Genomic DNA, 23394 nt, shown 5'->3' on the forward strand with positions numbered 1-23394 from the left:
TGACTGACCACCTCTGCTTCAGGTGGGAACAGCTGGAGAGGATCTTTTTCTCCCTGAGAGCTCCAGAGACCCTCTGCTCTGGTGCCTCACATCCTTCTTTGACCAGTGGGCTTGCTGGGGCATATTTTCCTCAGAGTAATAGCAGCTCAGCTGTGCAGTCACATTTTATACCCCTACTTGCTTCTGCTAACACCTTATTAGCCAAAATAAGCCCAAAGTCAAGAGAGGATATTCCACATTTAGAGGGAAGAACTACTAGAAACATGGCAAAGGGCATAGATGCAGGAAACTATAAATTGGGGTCCAAAGTTTAACTTACCTTAAGTACTTCAGTCTTTCTTCATTTTCAACATATTAGCTTTTGGCTATTTTCTCTTCTTTTTTTTTTTCAGACAGAACCTAACTCTGTCACCGAGGCTGGAGTGCAATGGTGCTATCTCAGCTCACTGCAACCTCCACCCCCTGGGCTCAAGTGATTCTCCTGCCTCAGCCTCCTGAGGAGCTGGGATTATAGGCACGCACCACCACACCTGGCTAAGTTTTGTATTCTTAGTAGAGATGGGGTTTCACCGTATTGGCCAAGCTGATCTCAAACTCCTGACCTCAAGTGATCCACCCACTGTGGCCTTTCAAAGTGCTGGAATTACAGGCATGAGCCACCACACCCTGCCTGACCTGACTATTTTCTTTCATGTTGTTTTTTCCAGATAAACTTATTGAAAGAGCATGCGAAGTTCCAAAAATCCTGAGTAGAAGTTTGGCTGGGTTCACATTGGTCATATAGACTAATGTGGGTAGAATTTTTATCTTTATGTTACTGAATTTTCACATCCAATTGGAAATATTTTGTATTTGAGTTTCATATCTTTTGATAAACTTAATTTTTCTTATAAATATTTTCAGACAAACTCAAAAACAGAAAGAATAGCACAATGAATATCTACTTATATGTCTCTCAGGCTGAATAGTTATCAAGATTTTGCCACATTTGCTTAATCTATCCTTTTTTCCCTTGCTTTTCGCCTTAGCATCTTCAGACAAATTCTAGTAATCATATTAGTTTACTCATACATATTTTAGCATGCAGTTTCAAGAAAATAGACATATACGCAGTATACATAGATACATATGCACCTATATATGTGTGTATGTATGTGTGTGTGTGTGTGTGTGTGTAATCACTGCAGCTAATACAAATCAACAAGATCTTCTAGGTATTATCTGATGAACTATCTTTAGTTTTCCCAATGCCTAAAAATTATCTTTTTAGCTAGTTTATTTGGATTAAGGTATGTAGATTAAATTTGGTTGGTATGTCACTTAAATCTTTTCCTCTAGAGTAATCCTCTTCATCTGCTTCTTCATGCCACAAACTTATCGCTGAAACGGAGTCATTTTTTATGTAGAACTTTCCATATTCTGAATTTTGCTGAGTCTATCCCCTGGTGGCATGAAATATGTTTCTCTAACCGCTGTGGCATTTTCTGTTAAGCAGCTAGTTAGATCTAGAGACTCTATCAGATTCAGTTTCAAGTGGCACATTTTTTTGGAGGATGGGAGAAAAATACTTCATAAGTCATGCCATTGCTTCCCAGGACATTCATCCTAGCAGGAGATACATCTGTTTAGGCTTATCAATATTACCCGGTCAAGTTTTTTTAGTCTTATCCATCCATTATGAAGTTTCCTTCTTAACGAATTATTTCTGTCTCAATTCATTATTTCATTAGGAATTGCAACATTCTAATTCTACCATTCATTTTGCATTTATTATCATCAATTATTTTGTCACCTTGAGGTAGAATTCATATAAAAACATTTAGATGCTTGTTCCAAATACACACATTTTCCTGAGTGCAACTTACACTTGTAGGGTCCTGTCTGTATTAAAGCTGCTTTGCTGCTGCTCTCCCACCAGGCCTGGGAATAAGCACCCGATTGATGACCAAGTGGATAGACGGGGAGCATGACCCACCTGAGATTCTAGCCACAGGGAAGAGAAGTCCTTGCAGTGAAAGACATTGGCCAGGGAAGATAGTTGGACATACATACATACTGGCACATCCACAAGTATCTTTCATTAAAAGGAGATGACCTACTGCTTTCCTCTTGCCAGTGTTGGGCCACAAAATAGACATGACATGACAAATTAGGCTGTTGCCTTGTCCTGTGTCCCAGATTTGTTTTAAAAACCATTTTCAATTCATCTAGTTTTCTATTAATGTTAGAAGGTTGGAAATTATATTTTAATTTGTGTTAGAGATTTACATCAGCATCATAGAATTCTGAAACTACTGATGCACAGGAATCATAAAATGTTTAATGAGACATATCAATTTAACTCTGCTGCTTGGAACTTAAAGAGCCAGAGTTTGCCAGCATTTTGCAACAAATGTCATCATTTATAGACTGAACTCTGATGCTGATTATCTTCACTGTTACTAAAATATTGGAAAATGAGCCATGCTTAATGAAACAAAGAGCATTTTTAAAAAATTTGGTTGGTCGGGTGCAGTGGCTTACGCCTATAATCCCAGCACTTTGGGAGGCTGAGGCAGGTGGATCACGAGGTCAAGAGATCGAGACCGTCCTGGTCAACATGATGAAACTCCGTCTCTACTAAAAATACAAAAAAAAAAAAAAAAATTAGCTGGGCACGGTGGTGCGTGCCTGTAGTCCCAGCTACTCGGGAGGCTGAGGGAAGAGAATTGCCTGAACCCAGGAGGCGGAGGTTGTGGTGAGCTGAGATCACATCGTTGCACTCTAGCCTGGGTAACAAGAGTAAAACTCTGTCTCAAAAAAAAAAAAGAAAAAAAATTTTGGTTCATTAAGTGCAGTTTAGAAACAAAAGAAACTTGCAAGTGTTTGAAAACAGTCTGGTTTGGTAATGGTCACTATGTTTAAATTCTGATGCAGATGATGCTGTGTATCTGGATGATGAGAAAGAAAGAGAAGAATATGTCCTGAACGACATCGGGGTAATTTTTTATGGAGAGGTCAATGACATCAAGACTAGGAGCTGGAGCTATGGTCAGGTGAGCCATTTAAATTTTGTTATTGTCAAGGACATTTTTACTTCATATATTTTGTCACATGTATCCCTGCAGGGTGCCATATATCGATATTAGACAAGCACAATTTCCTGCTTTTTAGGACTGGAGACTCCAAGGCAGAGAGTATAGGAGTAGGGACTCATAAAGACAACTGCATAATTTATCAGCTGAAACCACATATCTCTGGGTATTACAGTGTTACAGAAATGAGAGATTCCATGAATAATGTGACATTCTATTGAGAAATGCTTTGGCCACTTAGAACAGTGAGATCTCTTTAGGTCAACCTGGAATGGACTGAAGTTTTCCTTTTCTTAGAAAGAAAGTTATTTTGATAGTGATGCAAAGAAAACCGCAAGGGGTGTGCCCAATTCAAACAAATAGTTTGTTGGTTTTTTTTTTCCAAAAAGTGTTAGCCTAGGGTACTGCTAATTAGAAAACAGTGTTATTTCATCAAAGAACAGCCACCTGGGCTTTTACCTAGAAACATTTTATCAGCTGCAAACTCAAGTTACTGTCTAGACATAAAGTAGAAAATGGCATTTCTTTAAGATATTCAGTCATTCAAACTATTTCAGCTTGGTATCTTTAACAGTGGAGCAAATGAATGATATTTTACCAGTTTTCCATAAATGAATGCATATCTTGTGATTTCAAAATGATTTTTAATTAGCAACACAAGAGGGGGTGAATGCCATTTCTCGGGGAGTTTTGGCTGGGATGGCTGGAATTGTGCATGGCTCTGGGTAGCCAGTGGGGAGGTTTCGCGGCATCTGGCTGCACCAGGTCACAGGATACTTTCTTGGCTCTGGATGCCTTGCTTTGACCTCCATATGGGGTCTCCCTGTGTTCCTCACCCACTGCTCCTGTCCCTGTGTCATCTGCCTGCCTGGCTTTATGACCAGCTTCTTCACCCCGACTCCAGAGAATTACATGCCCAGTGCTCAGGCTTGCCCGCCTGCATTTCTGATGTCCTGCCAAGCTTGAGCTATGTTGGCACCCCTTGTTTTTGGACTCCTGCCTGGCTCCCTCGTATCAAGCTATCCCCTCCTCAGTGACATGCAACCCTTGGATCCTCAATTTCTAGCCTTTAGCCTGGTGATTCTATTTATGGCCCAAATGTGACAACCTATAGATAGCTAACAAGAAGAAAAGTCGTCAAGGTGGGCAGCAAGGAGGTCTGGAAAGGTGTCCCAAGCCCAGTCAGGGCACTCCTCAGCCAGCTTGGCTTTGGATAGACACCCTGGAGCACAGTCACTGACTGTATTTTCTGTTACTCAAAGAGGCTATTGGTTTGTGCCCTTTGGCCAAAATAACCAGCCAAGTCTTTTTGCAGTAATACAGGGAATCAATCAGTTCTATGACTATTTCTTTAACTCTCCAGTTAGTTGCTATCATGCCCAGCAAAAACAGCCGAGAGAAGCTGCTTAATAAGAACCAAAATACTGAGCTATTGGCATACCTGAAGAACTAGTGCAATTACCCATTACTGCATCCATTCTATCAGTTTGGGATACACCCAGAGTGTGTATTCTTAACTGGGCTGAATAAAGATTTGCATGGTAATTAGCCATTATGATTGTGGTTTCTGTCACAAATACTTGGGTGGATAGCAGGCAAGGTTTCTGTATTCAGAGAAATCTCTTACAGTGAGGTATAGGTAAGGAGGCGGGTGGATCACGAGGTCAAGAGATCGAGACCATCCTGGTCAACATGGTGAAACCCCGTCTCAACTAAAAATACAAAAAATCAGCTGGGCATGGTGGCGCGTGCCTGTAATCCCAGCTACTCAGGAGGCTGAGGCAGGAGAATTGCCTGAACCCAGGAGGCGGAGGTTGCGGTGAGCCGAGATCGCGCCATTGCACTCCAGCCTGGGTAACAAGAGCGAAACTCCGTGTCAAAAAAAAAAAAAAAAAAAATTCCTGTCTTGCTATGTGATCTTTATTCCTTTTTTAAAAGAAGTCTGGTATTGCCTGTGGCTAGCAGTTCTTTCTAAGGAAATTGAACTGGTATGAGACTCTTCCCTTGATAGTGTAATCTACTTTCTGCGGGCCTTCTGGCTTCTCCTTGATCCTGGGGTCTACCTTGTCTCAGAAGAGGGGAAACCTTAGAGGGACTGTCACTATATGAGGTCTCCTACTAGTTTGGATGCAAACTAAGTAGTGTGAAGTGCCTTCTTGTGATACACCTGAGAGCTCTTTATTTTCAAAATGCATGAAGACTTACATTACTTTTGAGGTCCTGAGACTCTGGCCTGACTTTGGTAAATCATTCATTCCTTCTTCTTGGGTACAGGAGCCAGTATGTTGAAAAGACCTTCTAAATTAACTTGAACCATTTTCTGAAGAACTTCAACTCAGCTCATGATCCCTGAAATATCAACTCTCTAGTAGTTCTTTTTGTGTTTCTGTCTTGCTTTTATATTCTTATTCACTTTAATGAAAAATAAAAGAAGATGTCTTCTTCCTTCTACTTTAATATTTCATACTAAAGATTATGGGAGATCACTATATAGGAAACACATTTTTAAACATTAGGTTGTGGTTTCCTTTTATTTTTCGTCAGAGAATAATTTCTTTGCAGAGTGAACACTAAGTGGTTACTCTTTTTTTTTCTCCAAATAGTTTGAAGATGGCATCCTGGACATTTGCCTGTACGTGATGGACAGAGCACAAATGGACCTCTCTGGAAGGGGAAATCCCATCAAAGTCAGCCGTGTGGGGTCTGCAATGGTAAGCAGCAACTACCGATTCCTAAAATCTGTTACATCCATCGTTTGCCTCAGAATAGATGCCGGTTTATTAAGAGCTGCTGAAATGACAACTAACACTTAATAAACTTTCATTTGTAAGATTCTAGCTTCTGACACCCAGTATAGCTTCTTGAATTCTCTGAGCTTATCATGTGCTATAAAACAAAATCATCATCTCAACACCATTTGTTTCATTGGCTTCAGACAAATGATGATAGGTATCATACTACAGACCAGTTATTGTTAAGAACCTCTTTGCCCAGGGACTGAGGAGTGATCATGACAAAAATGTCAATGACTGTAATCAAAGAGTCAATCAACCAAACATCAAGGCTCACAGAAGATGTGTAAGGCACAGCTTTTCTCCATTTTCACACTGATAGTAAGAGTGAAGAAATGAATGGTTCCATCTCATCCTAACTCCTGCGACAAGGATGTGTCACTGTAGGGCTTTCTCACTTATGAAGTGGTATTGATTCTTCACAGGGTCCTGTGAGGTAAGTAGGGCAGGCATTACTCATGCCCTTTTGCAAGTTAGGACACAGGGTAAGGTCAGCTTTCAGTGACAAAGCTGCAGTAGGATTCCAGTCTGCTGACTTCAAATCTAGACATTTTCTACCTTCAATGCTGCTCTCTGCAGGAGATCTTGAAACACCTTTGAGAATGCAGAGATCCTGCAGTGGAACAACCTTCTGAGAAAGGAGATAGAACTCCCACGGATAGGAAGGGTGGGACCAGGCATGGGATGTTGATTAAATGGGATGTCCAGGACCTGTGCAGTCCTGGATCATACCAATGTACTCAGCCTGGAGAGCCAGACTTCAGTACAGAGAAGTATATCCAATCTGCCTAAAGAGAAGATTATTTATGAAGCAATGTTAAGCTGGGGGGTATTTCAAACAATCAAAGACTGAGGAAAAGAAATACTTATGTTACCAATTTCCTTAGGTTATCTATGAAATTCTCTCTTTGAAAGAATTTTGTGTTTGAGTTTGGTTTGTATATTCTTTTGAGTTAAATGAAATCAATATTGTTAATATAGAAAAATTAGACTGAGAATGATATGAAATATAATTTCTGGTTATCTTTTAAGAACAGTTGCTTTTATTAATAACTAAGCTACATGTAAATTTAAGAAACAGTGAAGCTTAAAAAGTGAAAGTAGAAACCAACATATGAAGGCAGTTTTGCTTTCTATGCATTTACATTCCATAATGATAAGACAATGAATTCCAAAGATTTGGAGGAATGTCGAATTGGGGAAATGTTTACAAAAGTGTCATGACCGTTTATAACCAACCTATTTTAGACGTGGCTGATCACTATTTTTACTGTTTTGCTGACAAGATTCCTCTTTTCCTTCTTTGAAGTTACTATAACAATTTTGCAGTGAGAGGGGAAGCAACAGCTAGCAGCGGTTACATTTAAATTAGCAGTTACATTTAAATCCTTCTTAAGCATTCTAAAATGATACTCTCGCTCATCAGCATAAGCTTACTCACACATTGTGTGTAGTTTTACACACCCAGAAGTCAGAAATCACTGCCTAACATAAGCCAGTGCAAGAGGGAAGCAGACAGGGAGCAGCTAACCTAATGCTGCCCGTGGTGGCAGCTGGCCAAGCCGAAGCTGTTAAGTATCGAATGAGCACACATACTCAATGCAAATTACCTTAAGATTTTATTAATCATATAAAGCCTATGAAGTTCTAAGTTTGAAATGTATATCCCAATGAAAAGGTTTAAAATGAGACAGAGAAGATCTATTTGGAAATGGTTTGGTTTTATTTTTGGAGGGGGAGGACTTGGGTGTTAAGGGATAGAGGTCCTGATCCTAGCCATTTTGAGCAATATCTCCATCTCCATCACACCCTTGTTTACATACACGAAATGTTCCGTGGTTTTCAAAAGCACTTTCACCTCTATTAGCTCCTTTAAGCCTTAGAATACCTCTGTGAATCCTTCCAAAATCTGCTCAGTTTTAATAATTTTAAAAGCTAAAATACAGAGCCTCCAAAAATCAATTTTAAAAATGACACAGAAAAATCATCAACTGTTTTTTTGGTCATTCAGGCAGTTAACTCTCCCTTTCACAAATCCTGGAAATCTATCATGAAACTTCTGAATGCAGTTAAACAAAGAACAAAGAAAAAAATCTTTTAATTTCTCAATTAATAATTTGACTTTATTAGTATGGAAAGATGTGCTTAGGGAGCCCAAAAGAAAATGTTTTGAAGTTGTGGAATCCTAGCCAGAACCCTGTCACAGGATGACGGGGCTGTGTGTGTTTTCTCAGGGTTTCGGCTCAGGCATCAGGTAAAACGGAGGCTGATGCACAGTTTTTCTGAATTCCTCTCAAACTCCTCCCAGTCTGGTCATAGAGGCTGGAAATCCCTTTTGCAGGATGCAAATGTCAGAACAGAGGTAAAGGTGGCATGCCGACTCTCCAGAAGGAATAGCACATGAACCTCAATTCATGTCCAAGTGAGAGTGAAGGAAGGCAGAACTTTCCTGAGGGCACTCGTTGCTGAGAAACAGTGAGGATGAGCAGCCCAGTCCTTGCTGGGTATCTGAAGAGAGTGGAGCTGGGTGGGGACAAGACACAGAGCACATGACTGGGGACCCAAAGACAAATTTGTCTACTTTGGTCAAGACCAAGTCTAGCACTGAAGGTTGGCAGGGAGTTTTCAGGAAACAGGTGGGCGTATGTTGAAAAAAAGAAAAGCACTGATAACCCAAATTGTGCAAACTTTCAATGATAATAAGAATCTAAATCTGACTTTAAGCGCACAATCCCCAGATAAAAATATTTATTGTTCAGTGTATTTATCTTTATTGTGCGTGACCTTAGATAATTGTTAGTTGTAGAGGGCTGTCTTGTGTAGAACGTTTAACAGCATTCCTGTCTTCTACTCAGGGGATGCAAGCTGTCATAACTGTCATTACCAGTTGTGACAACCTAAAATGATTCCAGATATTGCCAAACATCCACTGGGGATAAATATCACCCTTAGTGAGGACCACAGCACTAATCCCCTCTGTGACTCAGTTTCCCTGACTGTGGAATGTAAATAACACTCTCTTTTCGCCTTTATAGAGAATCTGTCTTCCTAACTCTTTCAAAACTGGCTGGTTTTCATCCTTTACTGAAAAGAAAGTGAAGGCAACATCATTTGGGAAGCGACTCAGCTCATGTCGAGAGATTGGACCTTGATTCTGGTTGTGCTATTAACTTACTGTGTGACCCAGGGTAAATAATTAACCACTGCTGGCTTCACATCTTTGTCTTTAAAGTGAAATTTTGTCTCTGTACTCAAACCACATTGGCAGCAAGAATATTCTTTTATCCTTAAAAATAGTGCCCTCTCTTCTTTTTTTTTTGTCTTTATAAATTCAGTGTCTTCCCTTGTTCTTATTTTGAGTTGCTGTTATTTCACTTGGATGTAAACGTAGGAAAAGTTATGACAATCTGGACAGCCTGGGCTACTGGAGTTTCCCAGGAGAAAGCAAGTCCAAAATCCTGTATTCTCATTGTCTGGGGATTAGGCCTGAGATGTTATAACCTTACATAAGCGAAGTTTTGCTTAAGCTTCTTTAAATCCTGAGTGGTGCATTCTACCAAGCCATACTGCAGATTGATTCAAGAGAGAAAAGAAAAAAAGAGAAGCAATTAGGAAAAATGAAGAAACTTGCCCAAAATTATACTTCTTCCTTTCAATTGCATTGCTTGATTGCTGCTTTCCCTCCAATGCATTTCTGATGTGACAGTCCCCACCAGGAAAATTGCCAGGGAAAGCTAAGAAGAGTGCTTAACTTTGTGCCATCTGAACCCATACTTTACTCACATGGCATTAATAAAGGGTTCTATTGCTAGCTGGGAAAGTTGCTGTGAATAAGCCAGACATGGACTCTGAGCCCCGAGTCAGACTATCAAAGCAGGTGGGCCATGACATGTGACAAGGACAGCATGGTTCTGGGGAAAAGGGAAGGCTGTGCAACCACCTGTCATTACTGTGGGGTGGTTACCTGTCCATGCCTGTTCCTGCCTCCTGACTGATTGGATCTGGCAGCAACTATGGGCAGAGAACTTCCCCCAAGGAGATGCAGCTGCTTCTGCAAAGGCTGCTGCTACTACAGATAATGGCTCGTTATTCACTGTGAAACACTTGCATGTACCACCTCCATCCATATTTGCTCCAGTGGACTAAAGCATTACCAGTGGAGGGTCTGTGTTGAAACACACAAAGAACCAGCGTGTGCAATGAGGAGGTCTCTCCAAGAGTCTTCTCGGTGAAGAAGCAGAAGCCCTTGGAAGTGATGTCACTCACTCAAAGTCACACAGCGAATAAGTGGCTGAGCTGAAACCAAATGTTGTCCTTATTCTCAGATCATATTACCTTAGAGGGCCACTACCAACACCCAATTGCCAGTAACAGAATTACTATAACAAATTGAGTAGCTATCTCCTAGAAAAGAACAGAGCCCCAAGGGAATGGAGCCCAGATGAAGTGAATTTTGAAATTGGGGAATAAGCGAAGAAAGGTATAAATCAGAGCATTCTAAATAGCCATAGGCACTGGGACCCTGGAGAATGAGTTTCCAAAGAAGATCAGGTACTAAATATATGATAATGGTGGTGGTGTTTGGTGGTCGTGGTGATAGAGGTAGTGATGATGGTAGTGACGATGGTGATGATGGTGATAATAATGGTGGTGATTATGGTGGTGATAGTAATGGTGATGATGGTAGTAATGGTGGAGATGGTGACGGTGATGGTGGAGGTGATGGTAGGAGTGATGGTGGTGGTGATTACGACGGTGATGATGGCGGTGGTGGTGGTGATGGTAAAACACTTATTAACTCATTTATTCAACAAGTATTTATTGAGAATCTGCCAGTCTAAGCACAGGAGTACAACTGTGAACAAAATTAGGTTTCTGCCTTCACAGAGCTTACAGTCTAACAGAACACAGAGTAGTAAATAGCAAATTTTAGCTCAGCATGGCAAATTCTCTGATGGAAATAAGCATAGGATTGTATGGGAAAGAAAATCTCTCAAATTTAGCTCAAAGTTTTCCCAGGACTAAACATTAACTTAACCACTGTGGGGATATTGGATCAAAAGAGAGAGGATGTCTGAGGTCCCACAGCAATAACTAACAATGCTATTGTTTGACGAAATCCTTTCTCCATGGTGGAAATTGTATACAGACAGCTAGTGGCCATAAGCACTGGAGAAAAATGTAGTAGGGGGTTATTTGCTCTTCCAGGGGCTTGTTTGTTTTGCAATTAGGAAAACAAATGTTGACACAAGTGAAGTTTGTTCCACAGGATCTCAACATTTACAGTTACTTGATTCCATGGTATTCTGATTCAGTTGTAGTAAGAAAAAAGGTAATATTAATGGGGAAATTAGGAAGATAGGAGGGGAGAAAAAAGTCAATATAGTTACATATTTTTAAATTTCAGTGTTTGTACTGTTGCCATCCTGGACTTTCCAGCTTCCCTTGAGATGTATGCATTTATTTTTAGCCCTGGCCTTTTGCTAATATCGAACCAGAATGCCATCATTAATCCCCATTAATACTTTGCTCTGACTATGCCTTTTGGGAACTAACTCATGACTAAACTTTTTAACCAATCGATGTTCAATGTACTTTTTAGCATTTAAAAAAAAAAATCTTGAACTTCAGCTAGTAAATCAAATTGACCACAGTTGAGAGTAGGCCCTGGATTTTCCTAGGACCCAGTACAAGATGAATGACTGTAGACCTCTGAGGTGAAATGGACTTCAGTGCTTCTGATCCTCCTGCATCTGTGATCCTATAGATAAACAGAAAACACTTATTTTCCCTTTGTCCATCTTTTCCTCCCCTTCTTTTTGTCCAGTATTTAGAAAATTTGTTTTCTTTCCATTCATGGAAAAGACAGTAATGACGAAACTACTTTGATAAGTTGCCAAGCAATGCCACAGGGGGCTTACTATAAAACCAGGTTTTGTTCATTTTCTTTCAGTTGTTTACTTGGTCATCTTATGGGAAGCCTCATATTGAGCAAACCTCTTCATGCAACAAACCTTAATTATAAATATTCAGATTACATTTAAATGTTCACTTTAATTAGAAATTTCACACCTGAGTCATCCCAAATGAACTGTCAAGTCAGAAATAAATTCATAAAGTTTATTCCTTGATCATGCAGACTAGTCACAGTTTACTTTCATAAGAGTTTTGTTTAAAATTTTTTAAATTACAAAGCAATATCTAACCCATCCTTTGGTTTAGAAAGCAGCTAAAACATCCTTTTTTGGAGTGAATGGTTATAGATACTCTAAGGTCTCAGGTGCTCAGTGGTCATTGTCCTTTACCTTTTTGAATTACCAAGAAACTTTTTCACATTTACGCATATGAATCTTATTTTTTGAAAAATTTTACCTATCAAAAAAAAACAGGATTATGTAATAATAACTTGTTTCCCCACTCTTGTGTCAGATTTATATAACTGCCAATGAGAACTTCTAATGGTGGTGAGAGTAGTAATTATCTCTACCAGATAATGAGTATGACCACACTAAATATGATTCGGTGTCACCTTTGTAGGGGTAAAGATACAACTTCCATCTGGTCTTTTATAAAAGTGACAACAGCACACCTGTATTACTAACCCACAGATGCCTAGAGGTCAAAATTCCCTGGCTGGTGACCACTGCCAGATGTAGGCTCCATGATGGATTTGAGTCTCCATCCAGAGTTTCTGGGTCTCCAACCCTATCAGCATTTATTTAAAAGCATTATTGTCTCTTTCCATGATTCATATCAGGAATGAAATTCCTCACTTTGGAAAGGCAGGAAAAAGCATACATCCCTGGTGGTCCTTGCAACCTTTCTAATTGTAATGCATATCAATTAGTAAAAGCTCTCTCGGCGACAACTTTTGGAGAATCCACTGATTGGTATTAATGAAGGATATTTCTGTAGTCCAACAGACTAAAGTACTAATCAGCAACTCTAAAAAGATTTTTTAAAAACCATTAAAGTTACAGTCAACGTATTTCTAAGAATGAAAGTCATTTCTATAAATTCTAAAGTGCCCCAGAGAATTCAATGATGAATTGGAGGTACAGACTCAAGGCAATTCTCTAATATATTCAAAGTAAACAATAACATAAGTCACCTTATTCAAGAGGGATTTTCATTTCTGTTTGTTGAATATTTTTAAAAAATTGACAAATCTATTGGAATCCACTGGAAAAATGGAACTTATCTAGCAGAAAGTATCTTCAAAGCCACTTTTGAGAAATTGCGTAAGTCCATTCCATAAATAACAAATATGCAGGTGGAGAGACTGAGGTATCAGGAAGTTAAGTAACTTTATCCAAGCTTGCTGATAGCACTGAAGGTGGGTCATGAGTTGTCTGGCCCCACTGATTCACACAAAATGTTATATTTCCCCTGGATTTGCCCTCTGCCTGTCCTCATTATACTTGTGCCCAGGTCTCATGAGCTCCTTGGGCACAAATATAATGCCTTTTACATGTCCTGTCTGGTTCAATCCTTCTCTTTCAGGTGGGGGCAGTGGGGGACAATGAACTGCTTAGACATTATCTTTTTTCTTTTAGGGTAAAAGCCAGCAATGTAATGAAGTTTCCATTTGTTGCCAAACAGCTTGGTTTCTCAATTATTAAGCTTACATTTCTTATGCCTCTTCTCCCCATATTTTTGGAGGAAAACAGACATTTATTACAAGCCATCTCTCGAACGTGATAATCATAGGCAATCTAAATGTCTGCTTTCCCTGAATTGCTTCCTGGAATGAGGTTTCAATGCTGCAGCTATTTTGTAATCACACAGGCTATTTTCTGAAACACAGGGATGTTTTACAGCACTTCCTCCAAGCTGTGCAGTTGGTGCTGCTCTGGTCTCCTGGGGCCAGCATCCCCAGGACAGATGGATGACAAAAGAGCAAAGCCAGCTCAGCTCTTTAGGATATGCACAGCTTCATGTACCTTGGGTTTCCTTCATACCTTCTTTTTTCCCCCTCTCTCTTATGTGACATTTTCTCTTTCCTTCTCCTGCTCTGCATTTTTCCCTCTCCCATCCGTCCATTCCTTTCATTCAGACATTTTTGAAGGCCTGTTTTATACTAGCTCTATATCATGCAGCAGTGGTCTGGCAATGAAAAAGGCAGGCCACACTTGGAGACCTTGAAATCTCAGTTTCTCTCTCTCAGTCCACATTTGGTTATTTCTCTCATTATTGTCAATTAGTAAAATACGTTTTGGCCAAATGAGCATCCTCAGTTACTAAGGGAGACGAGGTTAATTATTTCTTGTTTTAATAGTTACCATAAAAAAATGAGTCTAATCACCCACCCCTGTCAGAGGTTTGGTCATATATATATACCAAAGGACATTCATATATCTGTAGTTATATGCTTCATACTATTCATTAGGGTTAGTTCCTATTTTTTTTAATTGAAGTACAATTTACATAGAGTAAGAAATCATGGATATTAAATGCACAATTCAATGAGTGTTCTTTGGGGTAATTACCACCCCAATCAAAATATACATATTTCCATAAGCCTGAAAGTTTCCCTCATGCTCCTTCCAGTCAATTCCCACCTCACTGGGCAGCTGCAATTCTGATTTCTTGCAACGGGTCAGATTTAGTCTATGCTTAAACTTCACATAAATGGATTCAGACAGTAGAGATGGGGCTGGCTTCTCTTACTCCATCAATTGTTGCATGTGTTTTTAATCTTTTCCTTACCATTACTAAGAGGTATTTTATTGTACTGTATATCACGATTTGTCTATCCATTCACCTATTGGTGATGTTTGAGATGTCTCCAATTTGGAGCTATTATGAATACAGTTACTATAAATATTCTTGTACAGTGTTTTCATGTACGTGTTTTCATATGTCTGGAATAAATAGGTAAAGAGAGCATGCCTAGATCAGAACATATGTATATATTTAACTTTATAAAAACCTGCTAGTTTTTCAAAGAGGCTCTACTGTTTCACATTCCTGCCAGCAATGTCTGAGAGTTCCAGTTTCTCCACAACTTCACCAATCCTTGATGTCTTGAACCTTTTTAATTTTAACCAATTGAATGGGTATATACTAGCATTTCATTGTAGTTTTAATTTTTTTTATTTCCCTGATGGCTAATGGTGTTGAGAACATTTTAATACATTTATTGGACATATATATATATATATACACATATGTAGCATATTTTCAAGTCTACCGATTTTCTTATTGAGTCATTTGTACTTTTATTACTGAGTTATAATTGCTCTGTGTATATTCTGAATACCTCTCATTTGTCAGACATGTATAGAATATATTTTCCCCAAACTGGCTTAGAATTATATTTTATAAATGGCATATTTTAAGTAACAAAAGTTTTTAAAGTTTACAAAGTCAAACTTTTTCATTGTTTTTTTAATAGTCCTCCCCAGTAAATATTATTTTCACATGAAGAGATTCTCCTATGTTTTATTTTTGAAGATGTATAATTTGAACTTTTACATTTTGGTCTACGATTGATCTTGAATCATTTTTTTGTGTTGTGTGAGGTGGGGATCAAATAATATTTTTTTCCAAATTTATCCATTTGCCCCAGCAGCATTTGTTGAAAAGAACCTTGGGAAGGCTTTCAAAAGACTTTCTTCTGATGGCCGGGCGCGGTGGCTCAAGCCTGTGGCCCCAGCACTTTGGGAGGCCAAGGTGGGTAGATCACAAGGTCAAGAGATCGAGACCATCCTGGTCAACAAGGTGAAACCCTGTCTCTACCAAAAATACAAAAATTAGCTGGGCATGGTGGTGCGCACCTGTAGTCCCAGCTACTCGGGAGGCTGAGGCAGGAGAATTGTTTGAACCCAGAAGGTGGAGGTTGCGGTGAGCTGAGATCGTGCCATTGCACTCCAGCCTGGGTAACAACAGCAAAATTCCATCTCAAAAGAAAAGAAAAGAAAAGACTATCATTTTATTCAATGAATTGCTTTGGTGACTTTGTCAGATATTAAATGTCTGTATGAGTATATTTCTATACTCCTTATTCTGTTCCATTGGTTTATATGTCTGTCCTTATATGAAAATACCACACTGCCTTGATTACTGCTTTCCTCTATTAAATCTTCAAATCAGGTACTAATTCATTTTTGTTCTTCTTTTCAATATTATGTTTAGTTATTCTAGATTCTTTGCATTGCTATGTAAATTTCGGAAACAACTTGTCAACTTTAACCAAATGCCTATTGGCATTCTAACTATCCCATTGTCTTGATCTAGTAAAGAAATATTAAAAGGTAGCCAATACCCATCTTCCAGTGACAGCACATCCATTTATTCAACGGAACTTAGTGAGTTTTCACTCTGTGCTAGCCCTGGGAATACAAAGTCAAAACAGCATGGTGCCTTCTTTCCTTCTGGAAACATATAGTCTAGGAAAAGGACAAAGACAGTCTAACCAATGACACAATGCAATGTGATAAATGGGTAGTACTATGCAAGAGTACTATGTGATCAAAGAGTAAGGACATCCAAATCAGAGCGATCGGTAAAGCTTCCCAGAGTGAAACCAGCTGAATTTTAAAGGACCAATAGGCCACCAGGCAAAGAAGAGGTTTGAGTGTGGAAGGACATTCCAGCGAGAGAGAGGATAAAATTTCCAGCAGCAGCAAGGCAGAAAACAGCTTGCTGTTAAGCAAACCAGTATGAAAAACCAAAGAGAGGTAGATTATTTTCCTTTCTTTTGGACCAAGCATGTGACCCCGGCTGTTTTAAGTGCCATAAAAGCCCAGAAAAAAATTAAGGATAAGGAGCCAGGCAAGGGAAGAAACGGAATTGCTGCTATCCTATTTCTTTTTTCCTGTGCATTTTCTGGGATGCCTGCCTATGGAATAACCTGAGTGCTTGACCTTCAGCTGATCTCCCTTTCCTTCCTTACAACATAACTTGGCAAATGGCAGAGCAGGCACAAAAACAGATCTCTACATTCCCAGACCAGTGACCTTTTAAATTTTATTTCTTAGAACTATTTTTTTCAAATAGCAATTGAATCCAAACACATAAAAGAGAAAAAGCAGAGCACCTATTATTAAAGAAAGGTGGTGACTGCAGCCTCAACTACCAACATTGGGTTCTCTTCTGCCCCACCCCACAACACCGCAATTACAGCCAAGCATGCCATGGAGCATAATCTGACATCTACCATGCCACTTCCACCTGTGATTGAGTCTGGTCACCACCAGACTGTAGCTGGGGACTTGTGGTTCACAAAACCTGGAAACAATTTTCTACAGGAAATAATTCTTCTCCTTGCCAAATTTAATGCTAGGACTTTGATGTCAGTTCATGTTACCCAACATCAAAACTCCATTTCCAATGGTCTTTGAGAAACTATTATGAACAAAATTAGGTATAAGACTATTTTCTAAAAGAGTTATAGAAATCCTACCCTTTATGAGGACATAACTTCGAACAATGAAATTTGATGGTATATAATAAGTTTATAACAGAGAAAAGTCATTTTATCATAGCCATATAAAATGTGCACACAGGAGAAAAATACCTTTGCATATTTTTTTAAAAAAGCAGAAAAAAATAGTAACTATACAAAATGTTAACTATACAAAATTTCCTGTGCTACAGGAAATTGAAGATCAAGAAATGTCACATTTCTGGTTTTTTTAGTATCAAGTTAGAATATGCTCATATTCCAATGACCAAAATTAGACAGAGTCAGTATGGGCCATATTTTAAGACTCTTTCTATTCTTTGAATTATGCAGGAGAAATCGTTTTTAAATCAAAAATAATGTTATACTATAGATGCCGGTTTAATTTAAAAGTCTTCATTGATTTTTATAGCTTTATTGAGATATAGTTGATAATAAAATGTGCATACAAGTAGATAATATTGACATGTGTGTGTTCCCATGAAATGATCACTAACATCAAAATAATGAATATATCCATTGCTCCCAGAAGTTTCCCTATTGTAATTTCTTCCTTAACCCACTCCCTGCTTTGTGTATCATCCCCCACCCCTGCTTGGCCTTCTATCATTATACATTGATGTGTATTTTCTAGACTCTTACACAAATATAATCATGCAGTATGTACTCCTTGTCAGGCTTTTATGCTTCCTTACTGTATTCTGAGCTTCATCCATGCTGTTGTTTGTTTCAGTAGTTCATTCCTCTTTATTGCTGAGTAGTAGTGTTGCATTGCATGGATGAATTACTATTTGCCCATGTATTTGCTGGTGGATGGACATTTGAGCCATTTTCAGTTTTTGCCTCTTACAAATAAAGCCAGAAACTGTAGCTTAAAATACTTTTGTAAAAGTCTTTGTATAGACATAAGTTTTTATTTCTCTTAGGTAAATACCTGGAGTGAGATAGCTGTGTCATAAGCTAAACATAGGTTTAATTTTTAAGAAACTACCCAACCATTTCCTAAAGTGGATGGGCATTTTACATCCCCGCCAGCAGCATATGAGAGTCTCAAGTGTTTCATATTTTTTCTGACGCTTGATATGATCAGTCTTTTTAATCTTAGACTTTTTAATAGATGTGCAATGTTATCTTGCTGTGGTTTCGATTTGTATTTCCTCAATGGCTGATGGTACTGAGCATCTTTTGTTGTGATTGGCCACCCATGTACTTTATTTGATGGACTATCTGTTCAAATATTTTTCTCTTGTTTTTAAGGTTGTGCTTGTTTTCTTACTGCTGAGTTTCAAGTGTTCTTTACATATTCTGGACACAAGTTTTTTTATCAGATAAAGGATTTACAAATTTATTCTTCCACTCTGGTTTTATTTTTTCATTTTCTTCACAGGGTCTTTCAAAGAACAAAAGCTCTTGATTTTTATGAAGTCCAATTTATAATTTTTTTATGGATCATGCTTTTCATATTCTATCTAAGGAACCTGCCTAACCTAAGATCACACAATTTTCTCCTCTGCTTCATTTTAGAAGTTTTATAACCCTAGGTTTTATATTTAGGTCTAAGATTCATTTTAAGTTTTACATATGGTACAAGGTATGAATCAAAGCTCATATTTTTGCATATGAATATCCAATGGATGCCACCCCATTTGTTGAAATGATTTTCCTTTATCCATAAAATTTCCTTTGCAACTTTATCGCAAATTAATTGCATTTGGGTGAGTCTATTTCTGTGCTCTCTATTGTGTTCCATTGATCTGTTTGTATTTATGCCAAATGATGTCATGCTACTTAATTTAAAAGTATTACATATGGCCGGGCACGGTGGCTCAAGCCTGTAATCCCAGCACTTTGGGAGGCCGAGGCGGGTGGATCACGAGGTCAACAGATCGAGACCATCCTGGTCAACATGGTGAAACCCCGTCTCTACTAAAATTACAAAAAATTAGCTGGGCACGGTGGTGCGTGCCTGTAATCCCATCTGCTCGGGAGGCTGAGGCAGGAGAATTGCCTGAACCCAGGAGGCGGAGATTGCGGTGAGCCGAGATCGCGCCATTGCACTCCAGCCTGGGTAACAAGAGAGAAACTCCGTCTCAAAAAAAAAAAAAAAAGTATTACATATAATTGTACCCAAATTCTATTTAATTTTAAGTTTTATTACGTTTTACTTTAATAGGAAAGAAACTAAATTGCGACAGAAAAAATTGTTAAACTTTAAATAAATATTTCTTCACTACAAGAGATATTTTCTAACAGGTCTCCCCAAAGTTATTAAAAATTATAAAATCTATTAACAGAATAAAGTAGTTACATACTTTTAAATTATACTTTAAGATTACATGGTATCAATTAACTAAAAGGCCAACACACTAAACCATTAGCATTTTCAATCTTCCTCTCCTCTTGCTCCTATCATGTCTAATTTTTTTCTTAGGATGATTACTGTTTTTACATTGTCAAGTTTTAAAATTCATCTGAAACTATAAATCACAAAGATGCTTAACCTCTGTATATTTTTCTCTCCACTGAATCTTTTATCACAGAGTCTCTGTTCCTGGGTTCTTTGTTTGATTCAGCCCCTAGTTATTTTTATGTCACTTTTCAACTATTAATAGTTTGGTTATGACAGGTACTATATTCCCTGAAGTCCTTCATGTTTGAAAATGTGTGCTGGTCCCCTTTCTACTTGCACACCACCTTAGCTGTGCATAATGTTTTTGGGTCTACCTTTCTCCTTCTCAGGGCTATGTAAATAACGATTAACAGTGTTCTGCCACTGAATAGTGCCGTGGAGAAGTCTAAAGGCATTCTCATTCCTTTACTTGTTAATGCTAATGCTAATTTGCATCTTAGGTCTAGATGACTGAGCAATTATTTCTTTACCTTAATGTTCAAATTAATTAAAATTCCTAGAAAATGGGCATTCTTCATCAAATTACCCTAAAGCACAGATTATTCTTTCAATGTATATATTCAATTTTTCCATCTTACATCATAAATATATTTCCTGTTTCATTTGTTGTGTTCCCTATTTTTTATTTATTTATTTTATATTTTTCCATAAGTATTGGGGTACAGCTGTGTTTGGTTACATTAGTAAGTTACTTAGTGGTAATTCATGAGATTTTGGTGTATCCATCACCTGAGCCGTATACACTCCACCCTATTTGTAGTCTTTTCTCCCTCACCTCCCTTCCACTCTTCCCCACCAGTCCCCAAAGTCCATTGTATCATTCTTATGCATTTGTGTCCTCAGAGCTTAGAGTCCACATATCAGTGAGGACATACAATGTTTGGTTTTCCATTATTGAGCTACTTCACTTAGGATAATAGTCTCCAATCTCATCCAGGTCACTATAAATGCTGTTAATTTACTCCTTTTTATGGCTGCATAGTATTCCATCACATATATATACATATAATATATATATACATATATATTATATATATTATAATATATGTATATATATAATATATGTATATATATGTGATGGAATACTATGCAGCCATAAAAAGGAGTAAATTAACAGCATTTATATATATACTATAGTTTCTTTATCCACTCATTGATTGATTTGGCTTAATTCTATGTTTTTGCTATTGTGAATTGTGTTGCAATAAACATGCGTGTGCAATTACCTTTTTCAAATAATAACTTATTTTCCTCTGGGTAGATACTTAGCAGTGGGATTGCTGAATCAAATGATAGTTATACTTTTAGTTCTTTAAGGAATCTCCACACTGTTTTCCAAATAATCTGTACTGGTTTACATTCCCACCAGCAATGTAGAAGTGTCCCCTGATCACTGCATCCATGCCAACATCTATTGTTGGTTTTTTTTTGTTTTTTTTTTTAATTTTTTATTGGATTATAGGTTTTGGGGTACATGAGCAGAGCATGCAAGACAGTTGCGTAGGTACACACATGGCAGTGTGCTTTGCTTTTCTTCTCCCCTTCACCCACATTTGGCATTTCTCCCCAGGCTATCCCTCCCCACCTCCCCCTCCCACTGGCCCTCCCCTTTTCCCCCCAATAGACCCCAGTGTTTAGTACTCCCCTTTCTGTGTCCATGTGTTCTCATTTTCATCACCCACCTATGAGTGAGAATATGCGGTGTTTCATTTTCTGTTCTTGTGTCAGTTTGCTGAGGATGATGTTTTCCAGATTCATCCATGTCCCTACAAACGACACGAACTCATCATTTCTGATTGCTGCATAATATTCCATGGTGTATATGTGCCACATTTTTCCAATCCAGTCTATTATCAATGGGCATTTGGGTTGATTCCAGGTCTTTGCTATTGTAAACAGTGCTGCAATGAACATTCGTGTACATGTGTCCTTAGAGTAGAACGATTTATAGTCTTTTGGATATATACCCAGTAATGGGATTTATTGTTGGTTTTTTTTAAAAATTTTTTGATTACAGCCATTCTTGCAGGAATCAGGTGGTGTCACATTGTGGCTTAGATTTGCATTTCCCTTATCACTAGTGATGTTGAGCATTTTTTCATATGTTTGTTAGTCATTTGTATATCTTCTTTTGCGAATTGTCTATTAATGTCCTTTAGCACACTTTTTGATGGAATTGTTTGTCTTTTTCTTACTGATTTGTTTGAGTTTGTTGTAGATTCTAAATATTAGTCCTTTGTCAGATGTATGGATTGTAAGGATTTTTTTCCCACTCTGTGCATTGTCTGTTTACTCTGCTAACTGTTCCTTTTGCCAGGCAAAAGCCTTTTAGTTTAACTAAGTCCAAACCATTTATCTTTGTTTTATTGCATTTGCTTTTGGGTTCTTGGTCATGAAATCCTTGCCTAAGCCAATGTCTAGATGGATTTTTCCAACATTATCTTCTAGAATTTCTATAGTTTCAGGTCTTATGTTTAAGTCCTTAATTTATCTTGAGTTGATTTTTATATAAAGTGAGAGATGAGGATCCAGTTTCATTCTTCTACATGTGGCTAGTCAATTATCCCAGCACCATTTGTTGAAAAGGGTGTCCTTTCCCCACCTTATGTTTTTATTTGCTTTGTCGAAGATCAGTTGGCTATAAATATTTGAGTTTAGTTCTGACTTATCTATTCTGTTCTAGTGGTCTATGTGCCTATTTTTATACCAGTACCATGCTGTTTCGGTGACTATGACCTTGTAGTATAGTTTGAAATCAAGTAGTGTGGTGCCTCCAGATTTGTTCTTTTTGTTTAGTCTTGCTTTGACTATGCAGGCTCTTTTTTGGTTCCATATGAATTTTAGAATTATTTTTTCTAATTCTGTGAAGAATGATTGTGATATTTTGATGGGAATTACATTGAATTTGTAGATTGCTTTTGGAAGTATGGTTATTTTCACAATATTGAGTCTACCCATCCATGAGCATGGGTTGTGTTTCCATTTGTTTGTGTTATCTATGATTTGTTTCAGCAGTGTTTTGTAATTTTTCTTGTAGAGGTCTTTCACCTCTTTAGTTAGGTATATTTTTAAGTTTTTCTCTTTTTTTTTTTACAGCTATTGTGAAAGGTTGAGTGCTTGATTTGATTGTCCACTTGGTCACTGTTGGTGTATAGAAGAGCTAACAATTTGTGTACATTAATCTTGTATCTGGGAATTTTGCTGGATTCTTTCTATCAGTTCTAGGAGCTTTCTGGAGGAGTCCTTGGGGTTTTCAAGGCAAACAATCATATTGTCAGCAAAAAGTGACAGTTTGTCTTCTTCTTTCCTGATTTGGATGCCTTTTCTTTCTTTTATTTCTTGTCTTATTGCTCTGGCTTGGACTTCCAGTACTATGTTGAAGAGGAGTGGTGAGAGTGGGAAACCATGTCTTGTTCCAGTTCTCTGAGAGAATGCTTCCAATATTTCCTTATTCAGCATCATGCTGGCTTTGGGTTTGTCATAGATGGCTTTTATCACATTAAGATGTATCCCTTGTATGCTAATTTTGATGAGAGTTTTAATCATAAGCAATGTTGGAATTTGTTGAATGCTTTTTCTGAATCTATTGGGATGATCATGTGATTTTTGGTTTTAATTCTGTCGATGTGGTGTATCACACTTATTGACTTGTGTATGTTAAACCTTGTCCACATCCCTGGTATGAAACCCACTTGATTATGGTGGATTATC

The 23394-nt window shown here is 38.1% G+C and overlaps 1 protein-coding gene across 1 annotated transcript in view; it reads left to right on the top strand.

Annotated features, from left to right (window-relative positions):
* F13A1 (coagulation factor XIII A chain) overlaps nt 1–23394 on the top strand; it is a 163051-nt gene that overhangs the window by 61542 nt on the left and 78115 nt on the right. The window contains exons 5-6 of the mRNA XM_017970932.4: nt 2917–3035; nt 5678–5785. Coding sequence (XP_017826421.4) covers nt 2917–3035; nt 5678–5785 — 227 coding nt within the window. The remainder of the gene's footprint in view (nt 1–2916; nt 3036–5677; nt 5786–23394) is intronic.

The sequence above is a fragment of the Callithrix jacchus genome, chromosome 4 (genome assembly GCF_049354715.1).
Source record: "Callithrix jacchus isolate 240 chromosome 4, calJac240_pri, whole genome shotgun sequence".
Classification (NCBI taxonomy): Eukaryota; Metazoa; Chordata; class Mammalia; order Primates; family Cebidae; genus Callithrix; species Callithrix jacchus.